Source organism: Tyto alba, unplaced genomic scaffold, assembly GCF_018691265.1.
Source record: "Tyto alba isolate M040663 unplaced genomic scaffold, T.alba_DEE_v4.0 Super-Scaffold_2, whole genome shotgun sequence".
Lineage (NCBI taxonomy): Eukaryota > Metazoa > Chordata > Aves > Strigiformes > Tytonidae > Tyto > Tyto alba.
In genome coordinates, this window is record NW_024881282.1 from 32,103,007 (window position 1) to 32,128,813 (window position 25,807).

General features: G+C 52.4%; 1 protein-coding gene across 3 annotated transcripts; it reads right to left on the bottom strand.

Moving 5' to 3' along the window:
* Nucleotides 1-780: 780 nt before the first annotated feature.
* On the bottom strand, nucleotides 781-10,960 carry MB (myoglobin). Of its 3 annotated transcripts, XM_042792379.1 has the most exons (4): nucleotides 10,555-10,960; nucleotides 9,229-9,323; nucleotides 2,334-2,556; nucleotides 781-1,656 (listed from the first exon to the last, which is right to left on the bottom strand). In XM_042792379.1, exons 3-4 carry the CDS (start codon nucleotides 2,484-2,486, stop codon nucleotides 1,510-1,512), a joined length of 300 nt encoding a protein of 99 aa, XP_042648313.1. In that variant the 5' UTR covers nucleotides 2,487-2,556; nucleotides 9,229-9,323; nucleotides 10,555-10,960; the 3' UTR covers nucleotides 781-1,509. The 3 variants fall into 3 exon arrangements, with proteins under 3 accessions (XP_042648313.1, XP_042648314.1, XP_009972987.1); XM_042792380.1 differs by lacking the exon at nucleotides 10,555-10,960 and having other exon boundaries at nucleotides 9,229-9,438; XM_009974685.3 differs by lacking the exons at nucleotides 9,229-9,323; nucleotides 10,555-10,960 and adding an exon at nucleotides 5,664-5,816.
* Between the last annotated feature and the right edge of the window lie 14,847 nt (nucleotides 10,961-25,807).

Below are 25,807 nucleotides of genomic sequence, written 5' to 3' on the forward strand. Positions count from 1 at the left end.
TGAGTTTAGGCTGCCGAGTTTAGGCTGCCGAGTTTAGGCTGCCGAGTTTAGGCTGCTGAGTTTAGGCTGTCGAGTTTAGGCTGCTGAGTTTAGGCTGCCGAGTTTAGGCTGCCGAGTTTAGGCTGCCGAGTTTAGGCTGCTGAGTTTAGGCTGCCGAGTTTAAGCTGCTGAGTTTAGGCTGCTGAGTTTAGGCTGCTGAGTTTAAGCTGCTGAGTTTAGGCTGCCGAGTTTAGGCTGCCGAGTTTAGGCTGTTGAGTTTAAGCTGCCGAGTTTAGGCTGCTGAGTTTAGGCTGCCGAGTTTAGGCTGCCGAGTTTAGGCTGCTGAGTTTAGGCTGTCGAGTTTAAGCTGCCGAGTTTAGGCTGCCGAGTTTAAGCTGCTGAGTTTAGGCTGCCGAGTTTAAGCTGCTGAGTTTAGGCTGCTGAGTTTAGGCTGCTGAGTTTAAGCTGCTGAGTTTAGGCTGCTGAGTTTAGGCTGCCGAGTTTAGGCTGTCGAGTTTAGGCTGCTGAGTTTAGGCTGCCGAGTTTAGGCTGTTGAGTTTAAGCTGCCGAGTTTAGGCTGCCGTTTTGTGTTGTGAAGTCCAGTAACCGGGTCGTGACCCGGCGGTGACATCTGAGTGCCCCGAGTGCCCTGGCTGGGGCAGATGCCACGCGTCGCACAAGTCGTGGACCGGCACCGCGGGATGTGGTGCAGCCGGATACGTATGCAAAGCGCCTTTCTGCTTCCTGCGCCTCCCCCGCTTCTCACGGGAGTGCCTGCAAAGCTGGGAGCAAACACACGACACTGGTGCAGGAACTTTTATTTTCTGAGAAACACATACTTTACTTCCCAGTGCAACAGAACTTCAGATGCGTAGCGGCGGCTACCAGAAACCTACAGATCGCAGCGAGTACTGCTCTCCATGGTTTTGCTAATGTGAGTTTGGCAACTAATGCAAGTTTCCGAGCTGGCAGACCCTGGAGACTGACTGGCTGCGTTCACCCCCACAAAGCAAGGTAATACTGTGCTGGAAGCTCTTCACAGTAACCTGCTAACGGTCTCACCTGTGGGAGAGTGGGACGCTGTGCCCCTGCTTCCCATACTGACATCCCTCTCACACCAGTTGAGTCGTCCCTTCACTCTCTCATTCACCGCGCTCCTCAACACTCCCCTTGTTCCTCCACATCCCTTCTTCTCTGGCCATGCCATTCGCTTCTCCGATGAGACTGGGTTTCAGGGAGGGAGAAAGAAAAAGGGGGTAGGATAGGCAGAAGCTCACAGATAACCCCTTACATTATTTTTTCCTAAGAAAGCAAATTATTTCTCTTGTATACATGAAGACAGGAAACAGCGGTTTATCATGGATATCACTCTGAGTGCCTCTACGCTGCCTGGAGTGACTCTTGGCCTCTCATCAAAGCTTTCCCACACATCTTGGATGGCCAATTGTGAGATGTCCAAAACAGTGCTGGGGAAGCTACTCTAAGATGCATGGCCAGGCCTCCATCGTGGTGTTCCTCTGTGCGTATGTGCTAACCCTGGAATCCGAACTCCTTGTACTTGCTGGCCATATCATTTCGGAACAGCTCCAGGGCCTTCTTCATCGCAGCCTGGGAATCAGCCCCGAAGTCTGCAGAGTGTTTTTCGGCAATGACCTTGATAATGACTTCAGAAATGAACTGTGAGGAAGGAAAGAGAGAGAGAGAAGCTGAAGGGACACTCAAGGTTTCTTTTCAGAAAAGCCGGACTAAGAAATAGGTTGCAGAGCCCGGAAATATCTCTGAGCTAATTCAGTAGCCCTTTCCACAGTCTCTGGAGAGACAGTAAGGTCTAGCATGCAAGGAGCCTGGGCCGGGCAGAAGAACTGGGCTCTATTCCTAGCTCTGACGCTGATCTGCTTCATGACCTTGAGCAGACCCACTCTTTGTCTGCCTCATCCATTAAGGTTGAAAATTCGTGCCCTGTGTTTGGCTAACACTTAGTTTTGTGGGTCCTGGTCTCCAGTGGATCCTCCAGGGCTTACTCTAAAATTGTATGTCCCTCGTGTCCAGACACTGACAGTTCTTATGTAATGTAGTTTCCCAGGCATGCAGAGGCTGCCTGGGCTGGTTTATTATTGTCAAGGGTTGCTCAGACTGCATGTGGTGTTTGGAATGGGAAATCTAAACTTGGGTATTTGCATACCATTCGCATACCGTTCACCCTTTCTGTGCCTCCTCCTGCCTGTACACATAGACCTTGGACTTGAGGGAGAGCTCACTGAAGTCCAACTAGCCATCAGTAAATAAAACCGCAGCTCTCACGTAGTTGTCTTACACACATTCAACACACCAAGATTCCCTGCCCTTCTCCATACCTCCAGATATTTGACAGGGATCTTGTGCTTGGTCGCATGGGTTTGAGCCAGGGGCTTCAACTCTGACTCATGATTACCCTTCTGCTTCAAGATTTTTCCCAGTTGGGTAAGGACGGTAACTCCATGTTTCTTCAGATCTTCAGAGCCCTTCATCTGATCAGGGGTCTTCAGGCCTTTGAACTTTTCAAAGCGATCCAAGGTCTCAGGGTGGTCCTGAAAGAGTCTGTGGACAAAGGTAGAGGGACTTGTGACACTTGAGAGAGCTGTCATCCAGACCAGAGCTGAGGTCCAGCTGCTCCAGGTATTTCAGAGTCTGTGGACAGGCAAAGGTGTGCTAAACCACTTACCTTCCCAAAGCAAGCTCTTAGCTAGTCCCTGCTAGCAGAGACTGCTTTAACCTGGGAACTCGGACATTATAGATAATTTCCAAATTATCACCATTCACAATCACTCCTTTTAGCATGTATATAAGCCAGGGAAGCATCTGACCCTACTCTGAATCTGGTTTACATGGTTTTCATCCTTCCCCTGGTAGGGTGTTCCACAGTCTGATAGCACTCTGTGTGCAGAAGTTTCCTTCCTGTTTATTTTGTACAGGCTGCTTTTTATCATTAACAAATGATGAAAAGCCTCTTGTCTTTAGCGAGCAGAAACTCCTGACATACCTACCTTGGAGTATTGTATCTACTTTAATTCCATCCTCTTACACATGTCCCAACATGATCACTGCAGTCTTTTTCCATTCCCTTTGGCTGTGACAGAGGCACTGCCCTAAACACATCCAACTAGAGCAACAGAGCAAGTGTCTATATTTTTTTTTTTTTAATAGCTCTGCCAACTCACTGGCACCAGTCCCCTAGGTTATGTCAACTGTATTAAGACAGAGACAAGAGCCAAGGCACGTTGTGGTACTGAGAGGTGAGTTCTTGCACTCATCTGAAGGAAACCCAAAACCAAACAAAACCACCTATCTTCACTGACTTACTGTTGCTTAGGAGCGAACCTGGAGACCCCTGGGTCTCACCAGGATCCTCTTCCCATTCCATATCTGCATTAATCCGGAAAGGAGAGTGCCAGAGGCTTCTCATGCACACAAAAAAGGGAGCAGTCCCCAAGCCTCGGGTCCCTCACATCTGGAGCTCAGGTGTTCTTGAACATCAGCTGAATGGGAGAGCTTACTGTGTCCCCCACCCTGTGATTGCAGACACAGAGAAATTTGGCTCCTGCCCCTTTTTCCCACCCCCCAGCTCAGCCCAGCTGCCAGCAGCGTGGTTCCTCCATCGGGAACTGTGGCACCTCAGAGAGTCCTTGGGAGCAAGTGGGTAAGCATCCCATCTAGAACTGGACATTCCTCCTAAGTATGTTGCCATGAGGGCCAGATTCTCCACTGCATGATGTAAGTACAGGTTAAACTACACTAACAGATACCTCGGGCATATGGAAACACAAGCTGTTCTGTGGCAAAAATATTCTGTAGACGAGTGACCGGTCTTTGCTAACATTTAATTTCAAAGGTCTCCAAAGGATATCTGTACTCTACCAGGTGCTGAGCACACCAACATCAGCCTTTCCTTTTTTTCCTGTACCTTTCTGTGACACAGGTTGTGTCCTACCCGGAGAGATGGAAAAAACTTGCACCTTTAAATGGGATGGAGTTATTTCTAAAAATCTCCCTCCACCGTGTCTGGCTATGGCTGTATCGTGTCTGCCAAAGATGATGAACTCCCAAGACTCTTGAAAATTCTTCTGAGGAATACTTTTTTGTTTCCTTTGGAAAACATCCAGTTGAACCAGTATTTTCTAAACATATTCCCAGGATGTGACATGTACCTAAGAACTCTTTAACAATGCACACATGGACATATTTCTAAACAAAGAGCTGCTGTGCTTTCCTTGCCTTTCTCCTCCCTCAGAAACCCTTTGAAGGAACAAGAAATGACCTGGGTTGGCTGGGGAGCACAAAGTCACAGGGGTGTCATCTGTATATTTCATGCCATGCTCTGCCAGGTGATACCTGTGAGAAAAATGGTACTACCTTTTCAGTTGGAAACCACTTTTACTGTCTTGTGGCACTTTCAGAGCCAAAGTACCCACCTCACAGAGATGAACTGGTGGGGAGGGCTCATGTTCCTGCTACCCCACCAGCACGCCTGCTCTGGACCGCATGAGGGGAGAGCCATCATGTTGCCACCCAGCTGCCCCCATCTCTCCTTTTCCTTCAAATCGCAGCTGAACTGAGCCGTGATAAAGAAGGTAAATAAAACAGCCCCCCTGCTTTGTGTCATCGTTGAAAGAGCTTTTCGGAGCTTTTCAGTGGATTTTCCTGGTGGTGCTGGCTCCTTTTCCCTTAGCTGTGCTTAGGCTAGGAAACCCCCCAAGCGGGTGCCGTATCCCCACTGCTCTCCTCAGCATCCTCACCCTTCCAGCACATCGTACCGCACACAGGCTGAGGGGGAGATCAGGAGAGAGTCTCCTCGAAGTCTCAATCCCTGCTGGTCTTTAAGGACAGGCTAGGATCCAATGCCTACCCAACGTTGTTTCCCACTCTGCCACCCTGAGATCCCTTCCAGTTTGCTTTTCTGTGACTTGCTGCTGGCCCCCAGGGTGCTCCCCTCTTGGGGACAGCATGGGGACAGGGGTCCTCTCAGATGGAGACCTCACAAGCACTCCCATTCTGACACCAGAATCGTGGAGGAAGGAAACAGGAGGAAGAACGTGCCTTGTTTCACATCCAGACTTCAAATTCATCATCAGGAGGTGGACAATTGTCACCACCCAGACTTCTGGACAAAAAGCAGGATGGGCAGGGCTTTGCCAGCTGAGACTAAGGTGAGGAGAGGGAAACACTCCAGTAATTCACAGTTAATTTTACTGAAATCATCGATTCCAAGAAAATCGTCACAGAGGTGATTTTCCTCTCCCTTCCTTCCCTGCCCCCCCAACATCCTTGCCGCAGAGCATCTGAAGGCCCAGGACACACAATTCACTCCAGCATTTCTTGCCACGGTGCTTGGGCAATGAGGATCTGAAGCAGAGCTTTGCCAGCGGAGGCAGAGGGAGTGACAAAAGTCCCACCATCTTTTGAAAGCAGCACTGGCCTGCTCCTGCACTCACGAACAGATGGAGAGACAGAAGCACAGCCACTTTACACAGTGAGTAATTTTTAACCCAGAAACCGTAGTAATGGAAAAACCACCACCCAACAACAAATGAAACTGCCTGTTGTAATAAAGACTGCCAAACACAAGCCCCCATACTAAATATACACCTTCCTTGGTTTCTCATCAAAATCTCTCAGCTTTACTCTTAGGACTGAAACTTCTCCCCTACCTGATTAAAACTGCATGCCCGTGGCCAGGGAGGTCGGACTCCACCTTTCCCCAGATGGTCAGGACCTGCTGCCACTCCTGATCACTGAGCCCCATGGTTCACCGAAGGCAGGTGCTGAGTGCTCCCCACAACCGTTTGCCTTTCCCCAAAAGGGTGGCTGGAGAGCTCACCCGTGGGATTTATAGCCCCTGCTCACAGACCTACACCTGTCAATCGTCAGCTGGACGTCCTGCTCTCTTTCAGGATTGTCTAACCTAATCAGCCTCCCTATTTTTTTCTAGGAAGCTATTTTGGGTCAGGTGCTATTGTGGGTGCAGCGGATGGCATCATTTCTGCTTTTCGTATTGGACTGGCACATGTCCCACTCTAGACAGAAAGGGCACTGCCGAAACACAGTGCCAGGAGCCTGTCCCAGGTTCCCGATGACCCAGAGACAGTGTCAAGCTGTATGGCAGGAGATTACTGAAGAGGGCTGTCATCTGCAGGGCCACCTTGCCTCCCTCTCCCCTGGCCTGCCAAGGGCAGGCAGGAGAAAAGGCCAGGACAGCCAGTGACTGTCTCCGAAGGCCTTTCCTTTCCCATGCTGATCTCACTCTCCTTTCTCCCTGGAGGAACACACACCACTTACTAATAGAGAAGAGCACAGTGTTAGAAGAGACATGTCCTTAAGAGCTAACCATATTCAAAGCGGCCCAGTCATCTCCCCAGCCTCTGCAACAGGGAGAAATGGGATAAAAGCTGTATGGGAGCCTGCTGGGGTCCTTCTGCCTGCCTTGGCGGGGAAGGCCCAGGATTAGCTGCTGTCTGAGCCTGGATATCGGAGCCAAGGGACGTACAGCTGAGCCAGGAGGGTAATTTGCAGCAGGCCAGGGACAGAAGGACACGGCAGGGCTTCACTCAGCATGCACCCAGCCAGCAGTTAAGGTCTCTGGCTACCTCTGTCAAGCCAAATAGCAGTGCTGGGAGGAAAAGCTGCTGGGCTGACAATCAATGTGGGAATGCTCTGGGATACCTCCCAGCCTTTCTCCTCCGGCGCCATCAGGACTGATAACGGCCTGTCACACCAGCGGGGTGATTAGCCCCTTCCAGGGGGTGACTGCAGTCAGAGCCCAGCCCGATAACAAAGCCCAGCCAGCACTGCTGTTCCGAAGCACGCACCTAGCTCTGGACGTTTCCAAAAGGGCACACACCACAGGCTTTGGCAGGCGAGAAATGTTAACCAAGGGCTGAAGACACCTGCCTTGGGGCTTAGGAGAAGAGTGTGCAACCCCACCGTCCCTACCACAGTGCTGCAGGACCTGAGGTGCATCGCTGCCTCTGCACCCATCTACCCATCCCACTCGACGTGGGAACCGTGTCCCTGCTCCAGCCTTGCAAGGGGGGAGAGGTGCCCACGTACAAGGATAACCAGGCAGTGAGGGGGATGGAGGCACAGAGCCTCGCACCCCTCAGAAACACACAGGTTTAAAGGGAATGGTTTGGGTAAGAAGGGTGACAAAAGCCAAATGGAGGTGTCAGCGAGTATCCAAGACTAGAGGTAAGGGAGTTTTGGCCGTTACCTGCTGCAAGCCTCTGTCAGCCAAGTCAGCCTTTGACCCTGCAATCCTCCCCTTCTCCCTCCTCTATGCACCAGTTTGCTTCACATCCAAAAATCCACGTTCTAAACACTTCAAGGCCAAGATTTCATCCCGATTTACTTGCGCGAACACCAGGCTGCTATCAGTTACCCAAGTTAAGCTAAACTGATGGAAGCTGGCTTAAAACCCCTCCAGCTCGTTCCTCATGTTCTCCACAGCGCAGGGCTGAGAGCTCACACACCTGCAGCCTCACTCCCCAAGTACTTAGAGCAGTAAACAAGCATTTGCATGGTCCCAGGCTCAGCCTTGGGTCGGATCCTGAATACTGACCTTACTGTTTTACATGCGTTTCAGACATGACAGAAATGTGCTCCTGGTACATGAGAGGCTGCTGCTTATGCACTGAGCCCTGCCATATTTCCCAAGCTGAAACAACTCAGTTGCTGTAATAACTTCATTTTAAGTTGGTCAACTCTTGGCTCTCTGTAGCTTTCCCCGGGGCTGTGAAGCCAACAGTCCTGGTATGGACATTAATATTAAATGGTCAGAAGGCTTAAAAGGAGTATGGGATTCCATATTGCTTTTTTTACAAGTCAAGTTGTAATAAAATTAAATCATAAGCTCTTCTCCCTAGTCTGCAGAAATACTAAAAGCTTTACAGCGCACCAGACTGCGCCTCAACCCTGCAGCCATGAAAAGGACGTAACATTTTAGTATCTACAGGCCTCTCCTTTCCCCCTCGGGGCAAAAATCTATCACTTGTATAATCGTCTTGATAAACGCCAACTACAGAGAGCCAACACAGGGGCTGCTCCCTCCAAAAAGAGACGGATGACTGAATAACCCGTTCCAACCACCACTGGCCCTGCCAGAGCCATGCCACGCGTCTGCACCCCCACCTAAGGCACGCTCACTGAAACCGGCTCAGACAGCGCGTTAATAATTTTGGCCGCGTCTTGGGGTGCTGTGTGTCCTCGTTGCAAAGCCCCCCCCGCACACACACACATACACGGGTGGACCGCGACCACCCGGCACAGGTACCAGCCTGGGGACCCCCCGGCCCGGGCAGGAGGTGCCGCAGCAGCCCGGCTCCGTCGGCCAGGGCTTGCTACCATCTAGTGGCCACGGGCGACAAAGCCACGGGGACTGGAGGCCACGTCCAAGCCCCTTGGGGGGGGGGGGGGGGGGGATTTGGAGGCTCGGGGAGGTGGCCAGCGTGTAGCCATTCAAATTTCGGAGGCAGGAGGAGAGTGACCCCAGGACACGCAGGACTGTGGCATCCCCGGTGTCCGGCAGCACCACCGGGCTCTCGCCGCGGTTCGGGGGGGGGCAGATGGCAGAACTTTTGGAAGGGGCTCGGGTTTTAGTGCGGGGTGTAGAGGCGGTCTGTTTTCCTCGGAAAGGGCCGGCGTCGGGGCGGCTTTTGGTCCCAGCCCTGCGGCAGGTCGCTGGCGTGGGGAGGATGCTGCGCCTTCCCCCCCAGCCTCGAGCACTGGAGAGGGGGGATCGGGGCAGGGGGACACCCTGCGGGACAGCAGCAGAGCCACAGCTGAGCCTCGGGGTCCTGCCAAAGAGGAAGGCTGTCCTAGTGGCTTCATGGGGCTTGTTTCTACCCCAAAACACAACCAAAAGGTGCTTGGGAAAGGTCCTCCCATCGAATGGGCACAGCAGGCAGGGGAAGAGCCGTTTCTGGCAACGTGGTGGATGCAATCTCACCTCTGCCTTGCTCTTCCCTTAATGGATGGCAAACCTCTCTACAAGCATTAATTTAGACCACGCCACAACCCCACGAGTGGAAAAGCCGCTTCTTTTCCCCATTTGTGAGGGACCAGAGAAGTTCTACGACTTGCTTGAGACCACAGACACACCAGTCAGAGAGCAAGGACAGGCCCTTGGGTATGGTTTTAGAAACACCAGCTGTTTAGTGGTTATTAATACAGGGCACAGCCATCCAGACAGAGCCGGGAGGCACGGTAGGAATCACTCACCAGCCACAGGGAGGGACCAGCTCCAAGTCTGTTTGGGCACATTCAATTTTTTCCTTAGAGTATCGCTGTTGTGAAGAGAGAAATCCAACCCTGACCTGTAAAGTGAACATCAGAGAGACGAGCAGTCCACCACATTGCCTTGGCAGTTAATATAACACATCACTGATGATTTCTAGCCCTGTCCTCTCTGCAGCCAGACCTGCTGCAAGTAGGGAAATGTGCACCTAAGAGAGAGGCACTAGCAGAAATTGTAGATTTTTTTTTTTTTTTCATTTGAAGTAAGTTCATGTAATAAACTTTCCAGTAAGGAGGAGAGAGATGCTCCCCACACCAGTCCGTTTTCCTCAAGAAACAATCCAAACCATCCGTGTGCTTACACAGCAAAACAGCTCAGAGGGACAAACAGATTTTTTAACCAAATACTTTTTTTTTGCTTCTCAGTGAGCCTTTTCCCCTACAATACAATTGGAAAGAAAAAAAAAAAAGTACCCTGAGGGCAACCGAGGGTCCTGTAGCTGGGAGCAGCGGTGGTGGCCCCAGCTCTGCCGTGGCCCTGGGGTATGTAAAGTGTGGTGTGGCATAAGCGTGGTACACGCCGCTGTGCCAGGGGAGCAGGCAGGGAGGGGGGAGCCTGGCGCGCTGAAAAAGCCAGGAATATTATATAACGCCAACTTACATAATTACATAATTGCATAATGCCAGGGAAAAGGCCCTCCGTAACGCAGCTGTGGTTTCTATGGCATTTTGCTGATACACGGCTGCTTCTAAGAGATTAATTTGCACTTTGTTTCGGGAGCCCGCGGCTCGGTCCGTGGAGACGGGCAGGTGAGACCCTGCGCTCCCGGCAGCGTTAGCCCGCGAGGTGAGGGCAGCAGTGACGGGATCTTACAGCCATAGCAAGGCAAGGGCACTGGGCTTTCTGCAGCTGTGCCGTTGACTTCAGTATTCAGAGGGTCAGAAGACTGTCAGACGAGAGCACCGCATGAAGCTGCGTGCATCGCTTGTAGGAAACAAGGAAGGGTCTAAGTGCTGGTGGCAGTGGCCAAACCCCTTCCAGGCTCACTCCTCTCTTCCCCTTGCTCCTAAACACTATTCTTAGCAGTGCCCCCAGGCAGGGCTCCTGCACACTGATGGATTTCAGCAGCTGAGAGGGTGACCCAAGCTGCTTGCTTAAAAGGTAGAGGAAGGATTAGGAGGAGGAGATTTCAGCCTCAGGACAAGAGCTGGGCTGTGAGTTCGCAGGGCTGTGCTGTGTACTCAGCAGTATCTCGGCATGGATTCTTTCAGGGATCGTGTCCTGTGCCATAAAGTCAGAGGTAGCTTTACCTTTGCTTCAGTGCTCACAGGATCCAGCCTTTGGCAACTATCAGACAGGCAACTGTGTGACTCAGTCATTTTCTTTTTCCAGAAGGTGCACAAGATAACGCAGGTGTGACCCACAGCTCCTGTGCAATCGGCGAGGCAGCGCACGCTGTACGTGATACTGCACAGCACTTGAACAAAACGTTTATCCGGGCTAAGCAGGATTTCTTATTGCAGGCCAGCGTTTGGATTCAGTGGGAGAACAAGCAGGAAAGCAGCGGGGCAGTCCAGGACCAGTATATTTAGGCTCCAGTGTAGAAGCTGAGGCTGTCTCTGAGGCTGCGTGAGATTTCTCTGGGGATGCAAATCTCCTCTGAAGGGCTGGGAAATGAGAGCACAAAAGAACAGAGTATTTCTGTGGGAAACCGTGAGTGCAGTTAAAGGAAGGAGAAGTATGATTAGAAAACAACAGGCAGATTTTAATGCCTTGCCCATCCCAGGAGCCAAGGGAGGAAATTATTTTTTGGAGGTAAGAATTATTATTATTATTAAAGGATTATACCAGCGAGACCCTGGAGATCTCTAGGAGTCAGTGGGAAAACACGAAGGAATTGTGGCATACAGCAGTCCCTTCAGGTGGATTAAACTTCATAACACTGTAATGGCACACAGGGATTTGTGTACTACTTACTGAAATAATAAAGCAAGGGGGGATTTCCTCCTCATCCCTCACCACCAACAAAATACTGTAACTAGAGCCTGCCAAGGGACAACTGGAAAAGGCAAGGGCCACAAAAACACGTATGAGCAAAAACAGTCAAGCAATCAGCATGCAAGCAGTATTGTGTGTCTGCCTGACACCCTGAGCTCTAGCTCAGAGCTACGCGTAGGAAGCTGTAACAGAGATGCTCGCAGCGTGGCTGAGGCTGGGATTTCATCATCAGGTTAGACTGAAATCCAGGCAGCTGGAAGGGGTGGCTGTTCCTATGCCATGCCTTATGCCAGAGAGGGTCCTCATCCCCCTCCTTCCTCGTGGTGCCTTGGGAATATGGGTGCAAGGGGGTGCCTTGCCCTGCAAGAGTGCGGGGTGCGCTTCGGGCATGGCTGAGCGCTGCTGGAGAGGCATTCACATGCCTGCAAAGGCAGCAGCAAGTGCAGCATGGCCAGGACCAGAGCGAGAGCCACAGCAGAGGTGCCCCTGTGCAGACAAGCACCCCTTCTGCCGCCCACCTTTCCTTGGGAGACACGTCCACGTGTGCCCTGAGTCTGCAGGGAGCTGGCAGTGCCTGGCTTCTGGTTAAACTCTCTCAACAGTGAAAACTTCCTCTTGACTGAGCTGCTTCTCGAGGAAGAGGGGTTAACCAGGTCACAGCACACAGTGCACAGCTCAGCTGGGAGCTCTCAGGCTCCCCAAAACAGGTGGGAGAGCCCATCACTGTGTGGTAAAATTGGGTGATCCAGTTGCACGTTGCCTTGCCCAGCCCCAGTGGGCAGGCAAGAAGCCCTCAAGGTATCAGCACCTAATATGAGGCTGTGCGTGTTTTTAAGTCGATTTTGGAGGCAATGCCAGCAGAGCCTCCCCCACCTTGTGATGCTTGCTCGGCTCTTTATGAGGGCTTGAAATGAACTGGATCGAGGAACTGGTCTGAGTTTGAAGTAACTGTGTTTATCTTTTGGTGAGTTTCTTTTGAAGCCAGACCAGTTCTGCAGTTTGGTTTGTTGCACAGCCAGACCATCACACACTGGCGGGGGGGAAGGGGGAGGCAGAGCTATTTATGTAGGCATCGCTTGTGAAAGCAACACCCACCAAGCCATCCTCTAAAACCCAGGCAGCACTGTCTAACCAGTGGCACAGCACACACAAATTAGGGTTTCCCTTTGCTTGAATTTTGTGGGATGAAAGGTGAGGCAACACTCTTTTATTCCCTTCGCCTGCAAAACAGCCTCTCATCCACAGAGCACGGAGTTTCTGCAAGATAAAAGCCTGTGGGGAAGCCAAGATCTACCCCTCATTTGTATTGATGTTTACACTTGCCTTTTAATGAGCTCCAACAGGTTCTCGCTTCCAGCTGCAGTTGGCCCTTTTCAAAGTTCACAGTCTTCTTTTGCATTATCGTTCCAACACCAGGTGCTCCCTGAGGGAGGAGAGGTACCACCGGGTCTTTCTCTCTTCTGAGGAGCAGCACCAATTTAAGCAGTTCCTAACCCAGTAGTGCTTTCTGTGCTCTGCCAGTCTTATGGGGAACGCCTGCAGGGAAACTGATCCCTCTGCAAAAAATACTTGGCAAAATTTTTTTTAAGCAGATCAACACCACATGACAGTGAGCACCCTAAATACAGCTGCCTGAGCAGAGAATGTACCCCTGAATTTGGGATGGGGTCTCTGTTCTGCCTCTCTTCCCCTTTATTTTCGTTCTTGCAATTCCATCTCGCTTTCATTGCTGTGCTTGCAATCAGACCTTCTGACTTGTCCGCTTCAGGGTCCTGCCGGCAAGACAACCACAGTGGTGGGGCTTGATACTGGCTGCAAGATACTGGCCCGACACCCCACGTACTGGAAGATCTCATCTATGTGGAGAAGAATCCTGGTCCGGCGATTGCTTTGGTAGTGGCACAGGTATAACACACCATCCAGCCCTGCAAATGCTCGGCCTGGCTGGCCCTCTCAGCTGCTTGGGTTACACGTGTGGATGTCCCAGGCTGGGCACCCTTGGAAAACTCACCTGTAAACATCTTACATACACAGGAGCCATGGACAGCTAGAAGCTCATCGAGCCTCTTCCCCCAACAGCTCTGGGGGCAGGTGCCCAGGGGAAGAAGCAGGAACAGTCTTACTCCATCACAGCAACTTGAGGCTAAAGGACTTCCCGAGGTTTTAAGCAGAATTGTGCATGATCTTATAGCTTTTTAATCTGATTATACATGCTCCCCAAAACATCTTTCAGGCATGGCTGCAGCCTTACTAGGTCAAACTGTTAAAAACAACCTGCTGACTTGGTGACTCTGCAACAGGTTAACCAACGCACAAAGACAAAAATCTGCTAATCACTTTCTAACCATTCACAAACAACTTCAAGGCATGCCCATTCAAAAAATAAATCCAAAACCACAATAGAAATGAAGCTTCATTACTCTCACAGATCTCTGTACCACAGAGGGCTCCCACCTCTGGCGCCTTGTTAATTGTGAGTTCTTCAAACACCATGTTTTTAGTTTTTGATCTTCCTCCTTCCACTAAGTGCTCTAGTGCTGGTGGCTCAGCTGGTTGGATCCAGCTGGTCTGTGGCAGCATCTGCCTGGAAATTGCTTATCTTAGCCTGCAGTCCTTTTATTTCCTTCCTTGTTAGCTGCATCAGAGATCTCACTGCACATGGTGGCTCTCTGCTCTAAACGAATCCATGCTCCTTCTCTGGGTTTCAGCATTAATTTTCTGTCTATCTATGAATTTACAGCAGGGGCCAAATTACACTGAATTTGTTATCTTCCCAATCAAAAGGCCAGTGTTTATGTGCTGCTTTTGCAGACCTGCAGCTCATAGAGCTGAGAAAGTTGCATTGGCCCCCACAGCAGGACAGACCTGGCCTCATCTGTTTATTGGGGCGGAGAGAGCCCACATCATAAAAAAACCAAAACAAAACAAAACAAACAGGCAAGGGACAACACCAGGAACTCAGATAAAAGTCAAGAGAAGATGTAGGACTGCAGACCAGAAAAAGCAGGTAGACCTGTTGTGAGGAAGAAACAGGTATTACAGATGTCTCACGCACTGAGCATAGCCTGGGCTAAGAGGGAGTTTTGGGGGTCAGAGGGAGAGTTCAGGTGGAAATTCAGGTGGGAATATGGGCAAGTTTTGGCTTTTTTTTTTTTTTTTAAACAAAAAAACAAAACAAAACAAAACAAACAAACAAAAAAAAACAAACACACCAAAAACTAACTTGAACAATGTTAGAGGAGAGCAGGCAAGTGAAGTCCTGGCCAGTCTGACCTGCGAGGAGTGAGCCCGGAAAGTCATTGATTCAATATCTGCTCCCTTTTTAGGACTGTGGGTCCTGCTTTTGGGTGTTTCGCTTTACGGACAGTGCTGTGCCTCTCGTCTGCTGAGCAATGAGCCCAATGCCAGCGCAGCCCCCGCTCTTGGCCTAACTCACAGGGCTATTTAATACAGGAGGTTCTATGAACCATCACATCCAACCACCTCATTACAGCTTACAATAAACCCATCAGAGGTTCGAGGCTACTAGCAGCACTGGCAACTACCAGCCACCACACAAAATATAGGGGAATGCCCCCAAGAGGGGGGGTTGGTGCCTGTCTCGGTGGTGATTTTGCGCAAACGGCACTTCCCTGCCTGGCAATTCTGAGCGCGCCCTTCCCCTTGCTTCACTTCCCCCAACAGAAACGGCTCCTTCTCCTGGAGATTCACCTTTCCACGTTATTTTCCCTCCTCCTCTTTCTCCAGATGTTCAGGATTTCATCATCTTTGTGTGTGGGGATGCCGAAAGCCTGCACCCTATGGGCGCTAGACGGTGCCACGAGAAAGGCACTGCGATTAAGATGGTTTCTCTGCTCTCGCTGCCACTCTGCTCCTCTTTCCTCGCACTTTCATTGTGCCATTCTGGAAGGGAACCCCCCGCACAGGCATCCCCTCCTCTCCCCCAACCCACCACTCAGAGGTGGAACCCCACACCGGCTCCTCTGGGGACCTGTTAGCCTCTGTGGGCACACATACAAAATACCGGCCGCTCCTGCTGGGCTCTGAGCTCAGCCTTGACGCTCCAGGCATAAACCAGACTCCACCGGCACACGGGATTTTTCGATCCGCTTTCCAAAAAATAGTGGATGGCTCCCAGCAACAAGAGCCTAGAGCTCTCAGAGCAGGAGGCAAAAGCTTACTGTGAGGGAGCACCGGACGACACTGGTGATGTGGAAATGACACAGGGTGGAATGGACCGAGAGAGAGTGAAGCCAAGAGACCCAACGGCCAAAAGAAGTTCCTTCATACTCATCGATTGCTCTTTGTGGGTCAAGGCCTGTGCATGCAGCCACATCCGAAGAGGGTGGGAACAAGCCCGAAAATCATGAAATAACTAATGTGAAGTTTCTTGCGCCACAAATGATTTTCCAGAAAAGAAAAGAAAACCAGCAGTAAACTGATGTGGGGAATCAGGTGTCCTGGAATGGCTTAGGGTTAGTGGAATTTTTATTGGGTTCACATATGGTCCATAAACCATTGAGAGAGCAGCATCAGCTATATCCAAAGGAAAGCAGAGCAGCACATGTGCTCTTCCAGAGCTGTGCCTCCCCAGCCAGAGCAGCATTTCCTGCAACCTCCACTCCATCACATTTTCTTCCAAATGCTTTCCTGGTAAAATATCCATATTTATAAATATTTTGGGGTCTCGGTTCTTGCAGAATTAGTAGGAGGGGTAATTGTCTATCTTGCCTCATAGTTCCTCTACATTCGTTTTTCTCCTATTTTCCTTGCCTTGCCCTTTTGATCTTTTCTCTTGACCTCTCTGAAATTGTCTGGAGCTCTGAGTAAATTAGAGTCAGACAGCAAGGCGAAGAACCAGCCCCTGACGGCCCCAACCAATGGCCATGGCCTTCCTCCAGCCCGTCCCACCCTACGGAGATGTCCAGCCTTGGCTTAGCTCTCACAAGTCAGTGCGGGCCGGGGGCACCATAAGCTGCTCTGGCAGCGGCTGATCCCTTCCCTACCTCCTTCCAGCCATCCTCACATCCACACAGGGAGGAGGCATGGACCGGTGGTCAACCACGTGCAGCAGGGGCGAGCACCTGCCAGCTGCGGGTCCACATGCCTCTTCCCTGCCACTGTCCCTACACGCCGCACTATGCGGCCTTTCCTGGGGTGGCTCCTCCACCCTGAACGGTCAGGGCTCCATGCCGGCCTCAGCTGAGCTCGCTCTTCCCTTTTTTTTCCCTGATCACCCCCACCGGGGTTTTGGTGAGACCTCTTCCACTCTGCAGCCTCTGTGGCTGGAGGTGCTCCTTGGTACCGGCGCAGCACGAGCACCAGCAGGATTCCCCCGGCTCCACAAACAGCACCCCTAAGCCACCAGGTCCAAAAGCTTTCAAGATACATTTTGATGATTTTGGCCAGTGATTTAGCAGAAACTGTAATGAAGCTCCTAGCACTCCTGGGGCGGTTTCTTAACCTGAAAAGTTAGAGAAACGGATCCAGAGGAGCTCCGTATGAACCACATCACCGTGAAAAGCGCAAGCGTGGCTCCCGGCACCTTGGCCACCCTCCGGCCACCGCTACCCTCTGACTGCCAGAGCAAGCCTTGCTTGTACCCAGCTGGCTGTGGCGTGGTGGCAGCAGCAGCCAGTGGTGGTTCTGCAAGTGTGTAGGAGAGAATCAGCCCCCCAGGGGAAAGGAACAAAGCAGCGGAGCTGCTGGCAGAGAGGCGATGCCAAGCCGGGCTGCTGGCTCCCTCTGGAGAGAGGGATTTCCAGCCTGAGGAACAAAGCTATGGATACTTCCTCCGAAGCACGTTGCACTGGCTGGTATTAACATTTCAGGCATTACATACAAAACTGCCCTGGAAAGAAAAATCGACATGCAAGCGTATGAGCTCCTAAGTCTGGTCACTGGCCAAACAGCTCACCACAGCGGTGAGACACTGGGCAAGCAGGGAGAGGAGAGCTCTACCGTGTCCAAAGCAAGATGATTTATCAGCACGCCCGCAGGACCTGCCTTGCAGGACATCCGCACTATTGTGAAAGATGCTGCACACTGAGAGGGAGGGGGGAGATGCAAATCTGTAGAAAACACTGAGAGGGGAGAGCGAGATGCCAGCTTTAGTGTAAGCCAAGGCCTTAATCGCTCTACTCCAAATTATAACTCTAGGACTGGGCAAGCTCATGCACCCAGCTAGCCTTTCTGAGCAGATTATCACCGCCAGCGGGTGCAGAAATGCACAGCGTGAAGAACCAGCACCTAATCCCTGCTCCTGCAGTCAGTCAGAGCATCTCGTTCATCATTATTTGATCGTATAGGATAACCTGAGCAGATACAATAAGACAACAGCGTGAGCAGCGGCTTAGCAACTACGACTAACTACTGCAGGCAGCATATTTTAGCTTGGCTTTAGGCATTCTGACAGGAAACTACATAACCAAAAGCCATCACAGGTGAGAAGGTGAAGAAAAAGGAGAAGGGCCACCCCTTGGCAGGGGCGAGACAGTGAGGTTATTTATAAAACAGCCAGTGAATATGTGTCTTATTTATACAGGATGAGAAAAATAAAAGCCTCTACTGCTAGTACAAAGTTATCTTATGTTGAGTGGGATCATTTAATAACATACAATTGCTTCGTGCAGATTAAGACAGAAGTAATAAGAAGGAAGGTGGTGCTCTGAGGCAGAGTTCCCCTGGCGCTGAATTCAGGTCTACAGGGAAGCTCTCACTTGCAGACACTCCCGAAATCAAATCCCCAAACCTCAGACCATTTTCCCTAGCAGCTTGGCTACCTGCTGTGGCCTTTGAAGGAATATTTTAGGTTTCCATTTGAATCTTCATCCTCCCTACTTGCCTTTAACGTCTCTCTAGTTTATTCTCCACACAGCCACAAACTTTGGAGTTCCCTGCCCTGGTTAACATGCAAAGAAGCGTCCCCCCGTTCTTCGCGGGGCAGGATGCGAACCCCAGCGGCGACTGCCCGTGCGCGTCGCTGGGAGCCGGGGATCCCTGGGGCAGCCGCGCCGCTGGCCGCTGGCCTGCTCCCCGACCTAGGGCGGGACCTGGAGGTCGGGGTTCAGGAGTAGATTAAGGGTTAGAAGACCTGCCTCGGGACCAGAGCCGGGAACAAGGTCGCCTGTGAAACGTTTTCATCCGAAAGCGAAATCAAACCGTGTGAACCCCTGATGCAACACACTGCCAGGATGTCAGGAGGCTTTTGGCTTGCCAGGAACCTAAAAGAAATATTTTCAGCCTCAGCAAGGTTGACATCAACATTTTATTTCTCTTTTTCCCCGCTATAAACTCAGAAGTGAACCAGAAGCCACGGTTTCGGCCATCTCAGGAGTGAAATTACAACGGCAGCGAATGCTTTTTAAGTGCCCCAGTGAAGCATGAAACTTGCTCCTTCTTTTCTGCCTTTGCTCACGTGTGCATGCACGATCGGCCTCCCTCTGCAAGAGCATGACTTCCAGGGCTCTTGCGGCAGGAAAACATTAAACCGCAGATGCCTCCGGCACTGCCACAGTACACAGGGGCTGCATCACACCCGCATGGGGGGCACCCAGCCAGCCCCCTTGGGCCGGGGCCTCGGTGGCTCCGCAGGAACGAGAGCCCAGCGCGGGAGACAGCGCTGAGGAGCCCAGCCAGCTGGGGAGAGGTTGGGCTGAAGACCTTTCCCTCACCTCCACACGCACAGCTGCAATACCCCCAGCGTGTCCTGGCTTAGAAACTAACAGAGCAGATCCCCGCAGCGATGAACCCAGGGCAAAAAAGAAATGGAGGGGTATTTTGTGAAGGCTAAACACCCACGCCAGCTTTGCAGAAGCATTTTGCTCTGTAGCCGCATATTACCATCATGCTTAAGCAGCCTAATACTGACTTTTTGTTCATACTGTTTTTTTTTTTTTGTTTTTTTTAAAAAAAAGGCATTTGAAACAAAACAATCTAATTACAGAATAAATATTTAGCTTGAAATGAGCAGACAGACATTCAAAAGCATTTTCCGACATGACAGATGATCTGAAAGGATCTGTGCTGCGGGCATTGTACGCCGTTCAAACCCAATTTAAAAATACATGGCAGAGTAGCAAAAATAGACATGACCCTAAGCACAAACATCACCACACAGACAAACGTCTCCTGTAAAATGCCATCGGTGATTTGCATGGCAGCTGAGCCCAGCGGCAGTGCAGTAACGTTACCCACGTCCGCGGGTTGCTGCCGCGATAAACCCGTGCAAATATCACTGCAGCGACACGCGCACATTCCCACGGCGGGGCTTGCCCGGCTGCTCCAGTTTGGGGACCCCAAGCCGGGTCCCAGCCTTTCCTGAAAACCCAAGGGGAATTCCTGTCCCCTTATGCACATGACCTGACCTCCAACTCTTGGCGTCCTGGGAGAGGCCCAAAATGACTCTTGCTACCTCTGCCACATCTAAATTACCGTGACAGCCAAATGACAGGCGAGAGCCAGGTAGTGTGGGAAAAATAACCTTTTCACCCCTAAACACTGAGGAGCTCATGTCCAAGTGTTCACACCCTGGAGATGCTGAGGAGCAGCACCCCCGCCGCAGCTCCAGCTCCAAGCCCACACGGCGTGCCTGGAGACCCACCGACTCCAAACACTTTGGCTCAACCCCTGGTGCTCCTGAAGCAGCCCTGAGCTTGCAGCAGGAGGGGACGGAGGCACGACCCCCCGTGTTGGTGAAAGGGTTGGGAAACAGGAGCTCGAGGGCCGCACACCACCCGTGCCGGGGAAAACCAGCTGTGAGTGCCAGATCCCGTGCCAGGTCCCTAGGGGAGCGAAGGGCTACGAGCAGACGTGTGTTTGGCTCCGCATGGGAAGCACAGCCACAGGCACCACTTGGTGCAGTCTAGAGATGAGAGAGGTATGAGACACCCTTGCAGACCCAGCTCGCTACCCACATTCCACAGGTGGGAAACCAGCAGGGAACGTACGGGGTTAGATACAGAAGGAAAACCCTGAAGGAAGTAGCTCTGGGACAGAAAAATACAAGTGAGCAAATCACAGAAAACAAGAGTTGCCGTGCCTCCATCCTGGGAAAGACATTAACTAAGCAGCACAGTATCTCCACGAGGTCATCCTGACATCTAACGACCAACACATTTTGATATCAGAAATATACAAAATTGCGGCACTGGCAATGAAAACAGGAACGTCAATGGCTCCTTGCAGAAATGTTCTCCAGGGCACAAGTATCAATGAAGCCAACCTCAAGCGTGAGGAACTAGCTCCGTTTTTCGAATGGAAGTGATGGGCAGGAGGCACCAAGTGGCCATGTGAGTAGGAGGAGGTGATGCCTCCACCCAGAGGCCACAGCCTTTGCTCCATCAGTCCCTCCACACCAGCCTCCAGCCTCCTCCCCTCGGCTGTCACCAAGGCAAAGGGGGCTGTCCCTGCTCTCCTGTGCCTCAAGTTTGGGGTTAAACTTCACAGAACCCCTTCCTCTTGATCTCTCCTGGAGGCCCCAGTGCCAGGATGCTTCCCCAGGGCTACCCGGCCATGCTCGCCAGGCTGTGTGGTCCCTTCATCCTTTGGTCACCTATTTGACCTAATTTTTAGCATTAGAACCATGCTGGCAGTGCTTTGGTCTTCCAGATTACCCATCCCAGGGGCTAGTTCTGCTTGCATTAAGCTGTAATCAGACCATCAGCAGCCTAGATCTGAGACCGGGTCCTGGATTTGCTGCTCTTCGGTGGTCGGTGACTCTTGCAAGGCCAGAGAAGAGGAGAAGCCGGTCCCGTTCCTGGTGTGACTGCAGACCCTCAGCGATGCAGCGCAGCTCGGGAAATGGTGTTCCTGCACACGGAGAGCCAGGAGATCCCTGCGATATCACAGACCCAGGCACCATCCTACAGTTTTGGGAGGTGAGGGCTGATAACTCCAAGCTCTGGGGCTTCTCCAGACTGTTTGCAAAAACACTAGTGAGAGACAAGAGGTTTTAAAAAAATAAATTGTAAAATGAAGGGGAATAATAACTGTTTTGGGTAGAGGAATCCCAGAAACATCAAAGCCCTGATTGTCCTGGTGGGTAGGACACAGCTCCAGATGCTCAGGGCACTGACGAGTCCTGCAGCCACGTCCAGGCAACCCGCACACAGAGCAAGTCGAGAGGGGACGGTCTGTGTCCTGGGAGGCAGGCTAGACCCGGCTTTATTGGTCCTGGCTTCTCCTTTTAATTTTATCCACGTGAGCAGACTGTTAAAATACCACTCAAAATCTGCCTTTCTGCTTTTGCTGCCTTCATCCTGTCTGTTCAAAGCCCTGTCGTTCCTGTGGGTCATTCTTTTGGTCATATTCATGGCACATGGTTTCTCTGATTTAGAGGATGAAACAGTAGTCTTTAAAAGCACTCCTATTTTCCCCAAATCCTGGAGTGGCATTGAGGCCAGAAACATTTCTGGGCATGGCACTTGGCTCTGGGCGCTTTTGTCCTGTGGGGATTGCCTGGCTGCCAGAGGGCAGAAGCAAAAGGTTTGGAAAATCTAACTCGCCCTCCCTGAGCAGCTACCTACCAAAGGGCCAAGCAGCCAGGGGAGCGTAGCAGAGCTTAAAGCTCAGGACCTGACCATTTACAAAACAGAAGAGAGGAGATTCACCCATCACCTCTTCCCTCCTCCTGGCAACTCTCATTGTATTTTGGGCACGGATGCTCAGACTGGGTGCGGGTGAGTGATCTAGAAACACGTGGCCCCAGGAGATCTACGTAGCTGCAGTTGTGGGGCAGAGGCAATGTGGCGAGCAAAATCTCCAGGGTTCACTTGAAGGAAGTACTGTAGCAGGACCTGGTTGTTTTTCAAGACATGCTTTCCGCACGCGTCGGCTTGCCAGGATCTCAGCCTTGGCAGTGCCCACGAGGATCCCCCTCTGTGCCCTTGGGGCCTCTCAGCCGTGAGAGTCCTCAAGTAAGGGGACACGGAGCCATGGAAGGGCACCGGATAATCAAGAATCTTCCCGAGGAGATCTGAGCGTAAACCCACTGTGCATCTGCCCAGCTTTCAGGTAGGGCCGGGAGCTGCTGCCTCACAGGGAGAAGCTGGCACCGCAGCTCCATGGGACTGCCCCCCGTGCCATCAGCCGCCGGTGGGGAGAGGGATGCTCAGCCAAGGTGTTTCTCACAGGACCCCCTTATTTTTGTCGAGGTGTTTCATTCCTAGTGGAGAGGCTCGGGGAGAAAACAGCTGCCAGGGACTTGCAAGCAGGATGAGAGCATGCCAAAGACAGGCACGGCTCCAGAATACTAATTTGTTTTTCTACAAGTGGGTTTATTGCCCACATGGTAGGGAAGGAAGGGGGTTGTTGGTTGCCTTTTCTCAATATGAGAAACTGGGGGAGGGAGGCTTGCTGCTCACTCCCAGCCACAACTCAAACACTCCAAGTGCTTTTTCTCCCCCCAAATGAAAAACACCGAAACATGTGGGCAAAGAAGAATGGTGAACAAAGCTCGCTGCACACCAAGCAGCAATTCACCACCACCGAGATAAAATCTCCCCAGTTCCCTGCCGTGGTGTTGGGTCATACCCGGCCTGCAAGGCACGGAGGGTTTCCTGCAGGTGCCAAGATGTCCCACCTGAGGCACCTTCCAGGGGGGCTGGTGTGGCTCTGAGCACCCCAGGACATTGCTGGAAGCCATCAGGCCGTCACCGTTCCCACAAACTGAGCAGCTCCAGCTGGGCACAGACATGTACCTCCCCTGGAGTAGAATTCGGTTTCAGCCTCGTTTTTTTTTTTGTTTTCAGAGCACCGTTCCTCAGTGAAACACAACGCGCTTGAGCGCTTGAAGGCTCCAGGCTCAGCCAGACCAAAACCAGGAGGTCTGGCACCCCGTCCCCGTGGTTATTTACAGTCCCCCCTTAGCGCTAGGGCTGCCTTACAGCCACCTCCCGCACGCTGCTCCCCCGGGGGGATGACCGGAGCGAGCTCCCTTAGCTCTGCGTGCTGGGGTTTTGCCTGATTTCAGCATGAGAACGCTGGCTGATGGCAAAGAAGTGTTTCACCATGGCCCACGGCTCGCTGGTAACAGCAGGGGCCGGCGACTCACTGGCATTCAGGCCGCTCAGCAGAAAGGCCCCCGACACTTAACTCGTGCTGGTGTTGACAGGTCCCAACTCCGCATCGCCAGAGGTGTTTTATCCCACTAACAAGCCTGCGGGAACGGCATGTTTCACTCAAGTCTGCAGTTAGTCCAGGTATTTGTTCGGGTCCAAGCTATTTAAGAGCCCAGGGCTGAATAGATATGTTGCACAGCCACTCAGTGACCCGAATTGCCGAGCCGGGCTCTGCCTGGCCCCCCGGCCAGAGCTGACAGCCCTCTCAGCCAGAGCAGGACCTGGATCTTAACCAGGAATGAGTCGGCTTCACCACTAGCTGTCACCTCCATTGCTTCAGGGTTGTGTCACCACCCAGTTTGACCCTGAGGAGTTTTGTTATCGACTCGTCTCTCCAGGCCTCTGGCTGCAGCGGCTCTCGGCTCGGGGACAGTCACGACACAGCGTTAATGGCGAAACGAGGGGGGGTCAGACCCACTCCTGCACCACGAACCCCATCGCTGCTCCGCAGAGAAGAAACTAAGAGTGTCAGCCCCAGGTTACAGCCCCGTAGCCAGCTCAGCCCTCACCACCCCCCCCCCCGCCAAAGGCAAGAGTGCAAGCTCAGCAGCCACTGGCTTTTCCCCAACCCTAAACTTTTCATTTCCCCCCGCCCCAAACTTTTCATTCAGCCCCACCATGACACAGGCACGAAGCTTCCTACCGCCTGCACCAAGCTCTGCACGGGATGGTGCCGCTTTCCCCTTTTCCTTTCTCGCCCCACCAAGCCCCACAGCCGGGCGGGACGGCGGAGGAGGCAGCTCACCCCGGTGCCTGCCCACACTCGCGCTGGGGTGAGCAGAAAGCCCCCGAGGGCACGGGCACCTGCGGCCACCCTTCTGCGGGGGGGGGCCTGCCCCCGCGCTCAGCGAACGCGCGGGGACGGCCAGCGGCACCTCGCCCACGGGAGCCGCGCTCGGCCGCTTTCTGGAGGGCAGCTTCTCTTGCCGCAGAGGTGGCAGAACCAGGGTGCGCTGGCCAAAAAAAAAAAAAAAAGAAAAAAAAAAAGAAAAAGAAAAGCCCCGGTGTTTTGAATGCAGAGCGAGGTTTCCCAGCCTCCCAGCGGGGAGGACGGGCAATATCGTTGGAAGAATGAGAGAGGACTGCAGTGCTCTGCGGCAGAAGGGCTCCAGATGAGCGCAAAGGCTATTTCAATAAAACTGTAAACATGCCAGATCTGCTGTTGTTGCGGAGCTCCGTGAAATTGGTGATTTCTGAGCGGAGTTCAGCTGGGGGAGCTATAAAAAACAAAGTGACTTTGGGCTTCGACGCTTCCTCCTGACACACAAAAAGGTGATTTGTGATTCAAAAGAAGGAATTCATCATCAAAAGGAGCTGGGACAGAGCTCAGTGTTTACACATGGAGGAACAAGACAGGCACCCAGAGCGGATATATTTATACCAATCCATTAATAAAAGAAGCCAAGTCAACCATACCTTTGTGCTAAAGTTAGAGTGCAGCACCCAGCATGTCCTTAAAAAGGCAAGAAAGTTTCCGCAAACTGGGACAGCTGCTCCCGGTGCCGGCGCTGCGCATCCCCTCCCCGGCGCGCGGCAGCGGGGAAGGAGCCGAGCTCAGCGAGGCTTTTCCAGCGAGAAGGCTGACTCCTGGAGCCTGGTCGGGGCCGGTGGCCGCTGCATCCAAGTCGCCCAGAGGCCCCCTGCTCCACCTTCAGAGACCCGCAGAAGGCGACTGCCTTTTCGCGAAGCAAAAACTCTCTGGTTGCGTGTCTGGTACGCCCTTTGCTTCCCCGGCCACAGGGCTCGCACAAGCCGGGAGCCTTCGCCTCGGCTGCAGGAGAAGGCAGGAGGGCGTGCTGGCTGCAGCACGCTCGGCCCGGCCCCGTGGAGGAGGGCTGGGGTTGGTGGGGCTGCCTCCATCAGCCAGCAGAGGAAAGAGGAGCAGCCCCCCAGGGTTACGGGTTTGGGCTGTCGCTGAAGGGCCAGCGCGAGCCCGGGGTGACCAGGGAGTACCCAGGGCAGCGGATGGTCCAGCCCCAATGAATTTAGCAATAGGGTTGACCGGCACCAGTCGCTGGAAGCTCCTGCATTAGGGTTTGACACTTCTAAGTGCTTCAGAAATAATCGCAGGAAGTCCCTCAACCCACAGGGAAGGCTGGAGTTGTCTGGCTTCACCTCTCAAGCGCCAGGTCGTGTTACATCACTGCTTGGTAGGAAAGACCTAGAGAAGTCGGATCTTTGTTCCTTGCGAAGCGCTTCTAGAAAGCAGTTAGTTGTCCTCCTTCTTGACAAACAAACAGAGGAGCTCTCGCGGGTGTTTCCCCTCTCTGCCCCCCGAGCTCCAGCCCTTGAACCACGCTGGAAGCTCTTTGCTGAACCCCTCCCAGCCCATCCGGAGCCGCAGGAGCCAGCGCCGGGCGTGCTACGCCAGAAACGATCACGCTTCAGGCAAACCGAGGGCAACCACGAGAAACCGCATCTTGGCTGAAGCAAAGCGAAGCGCCTT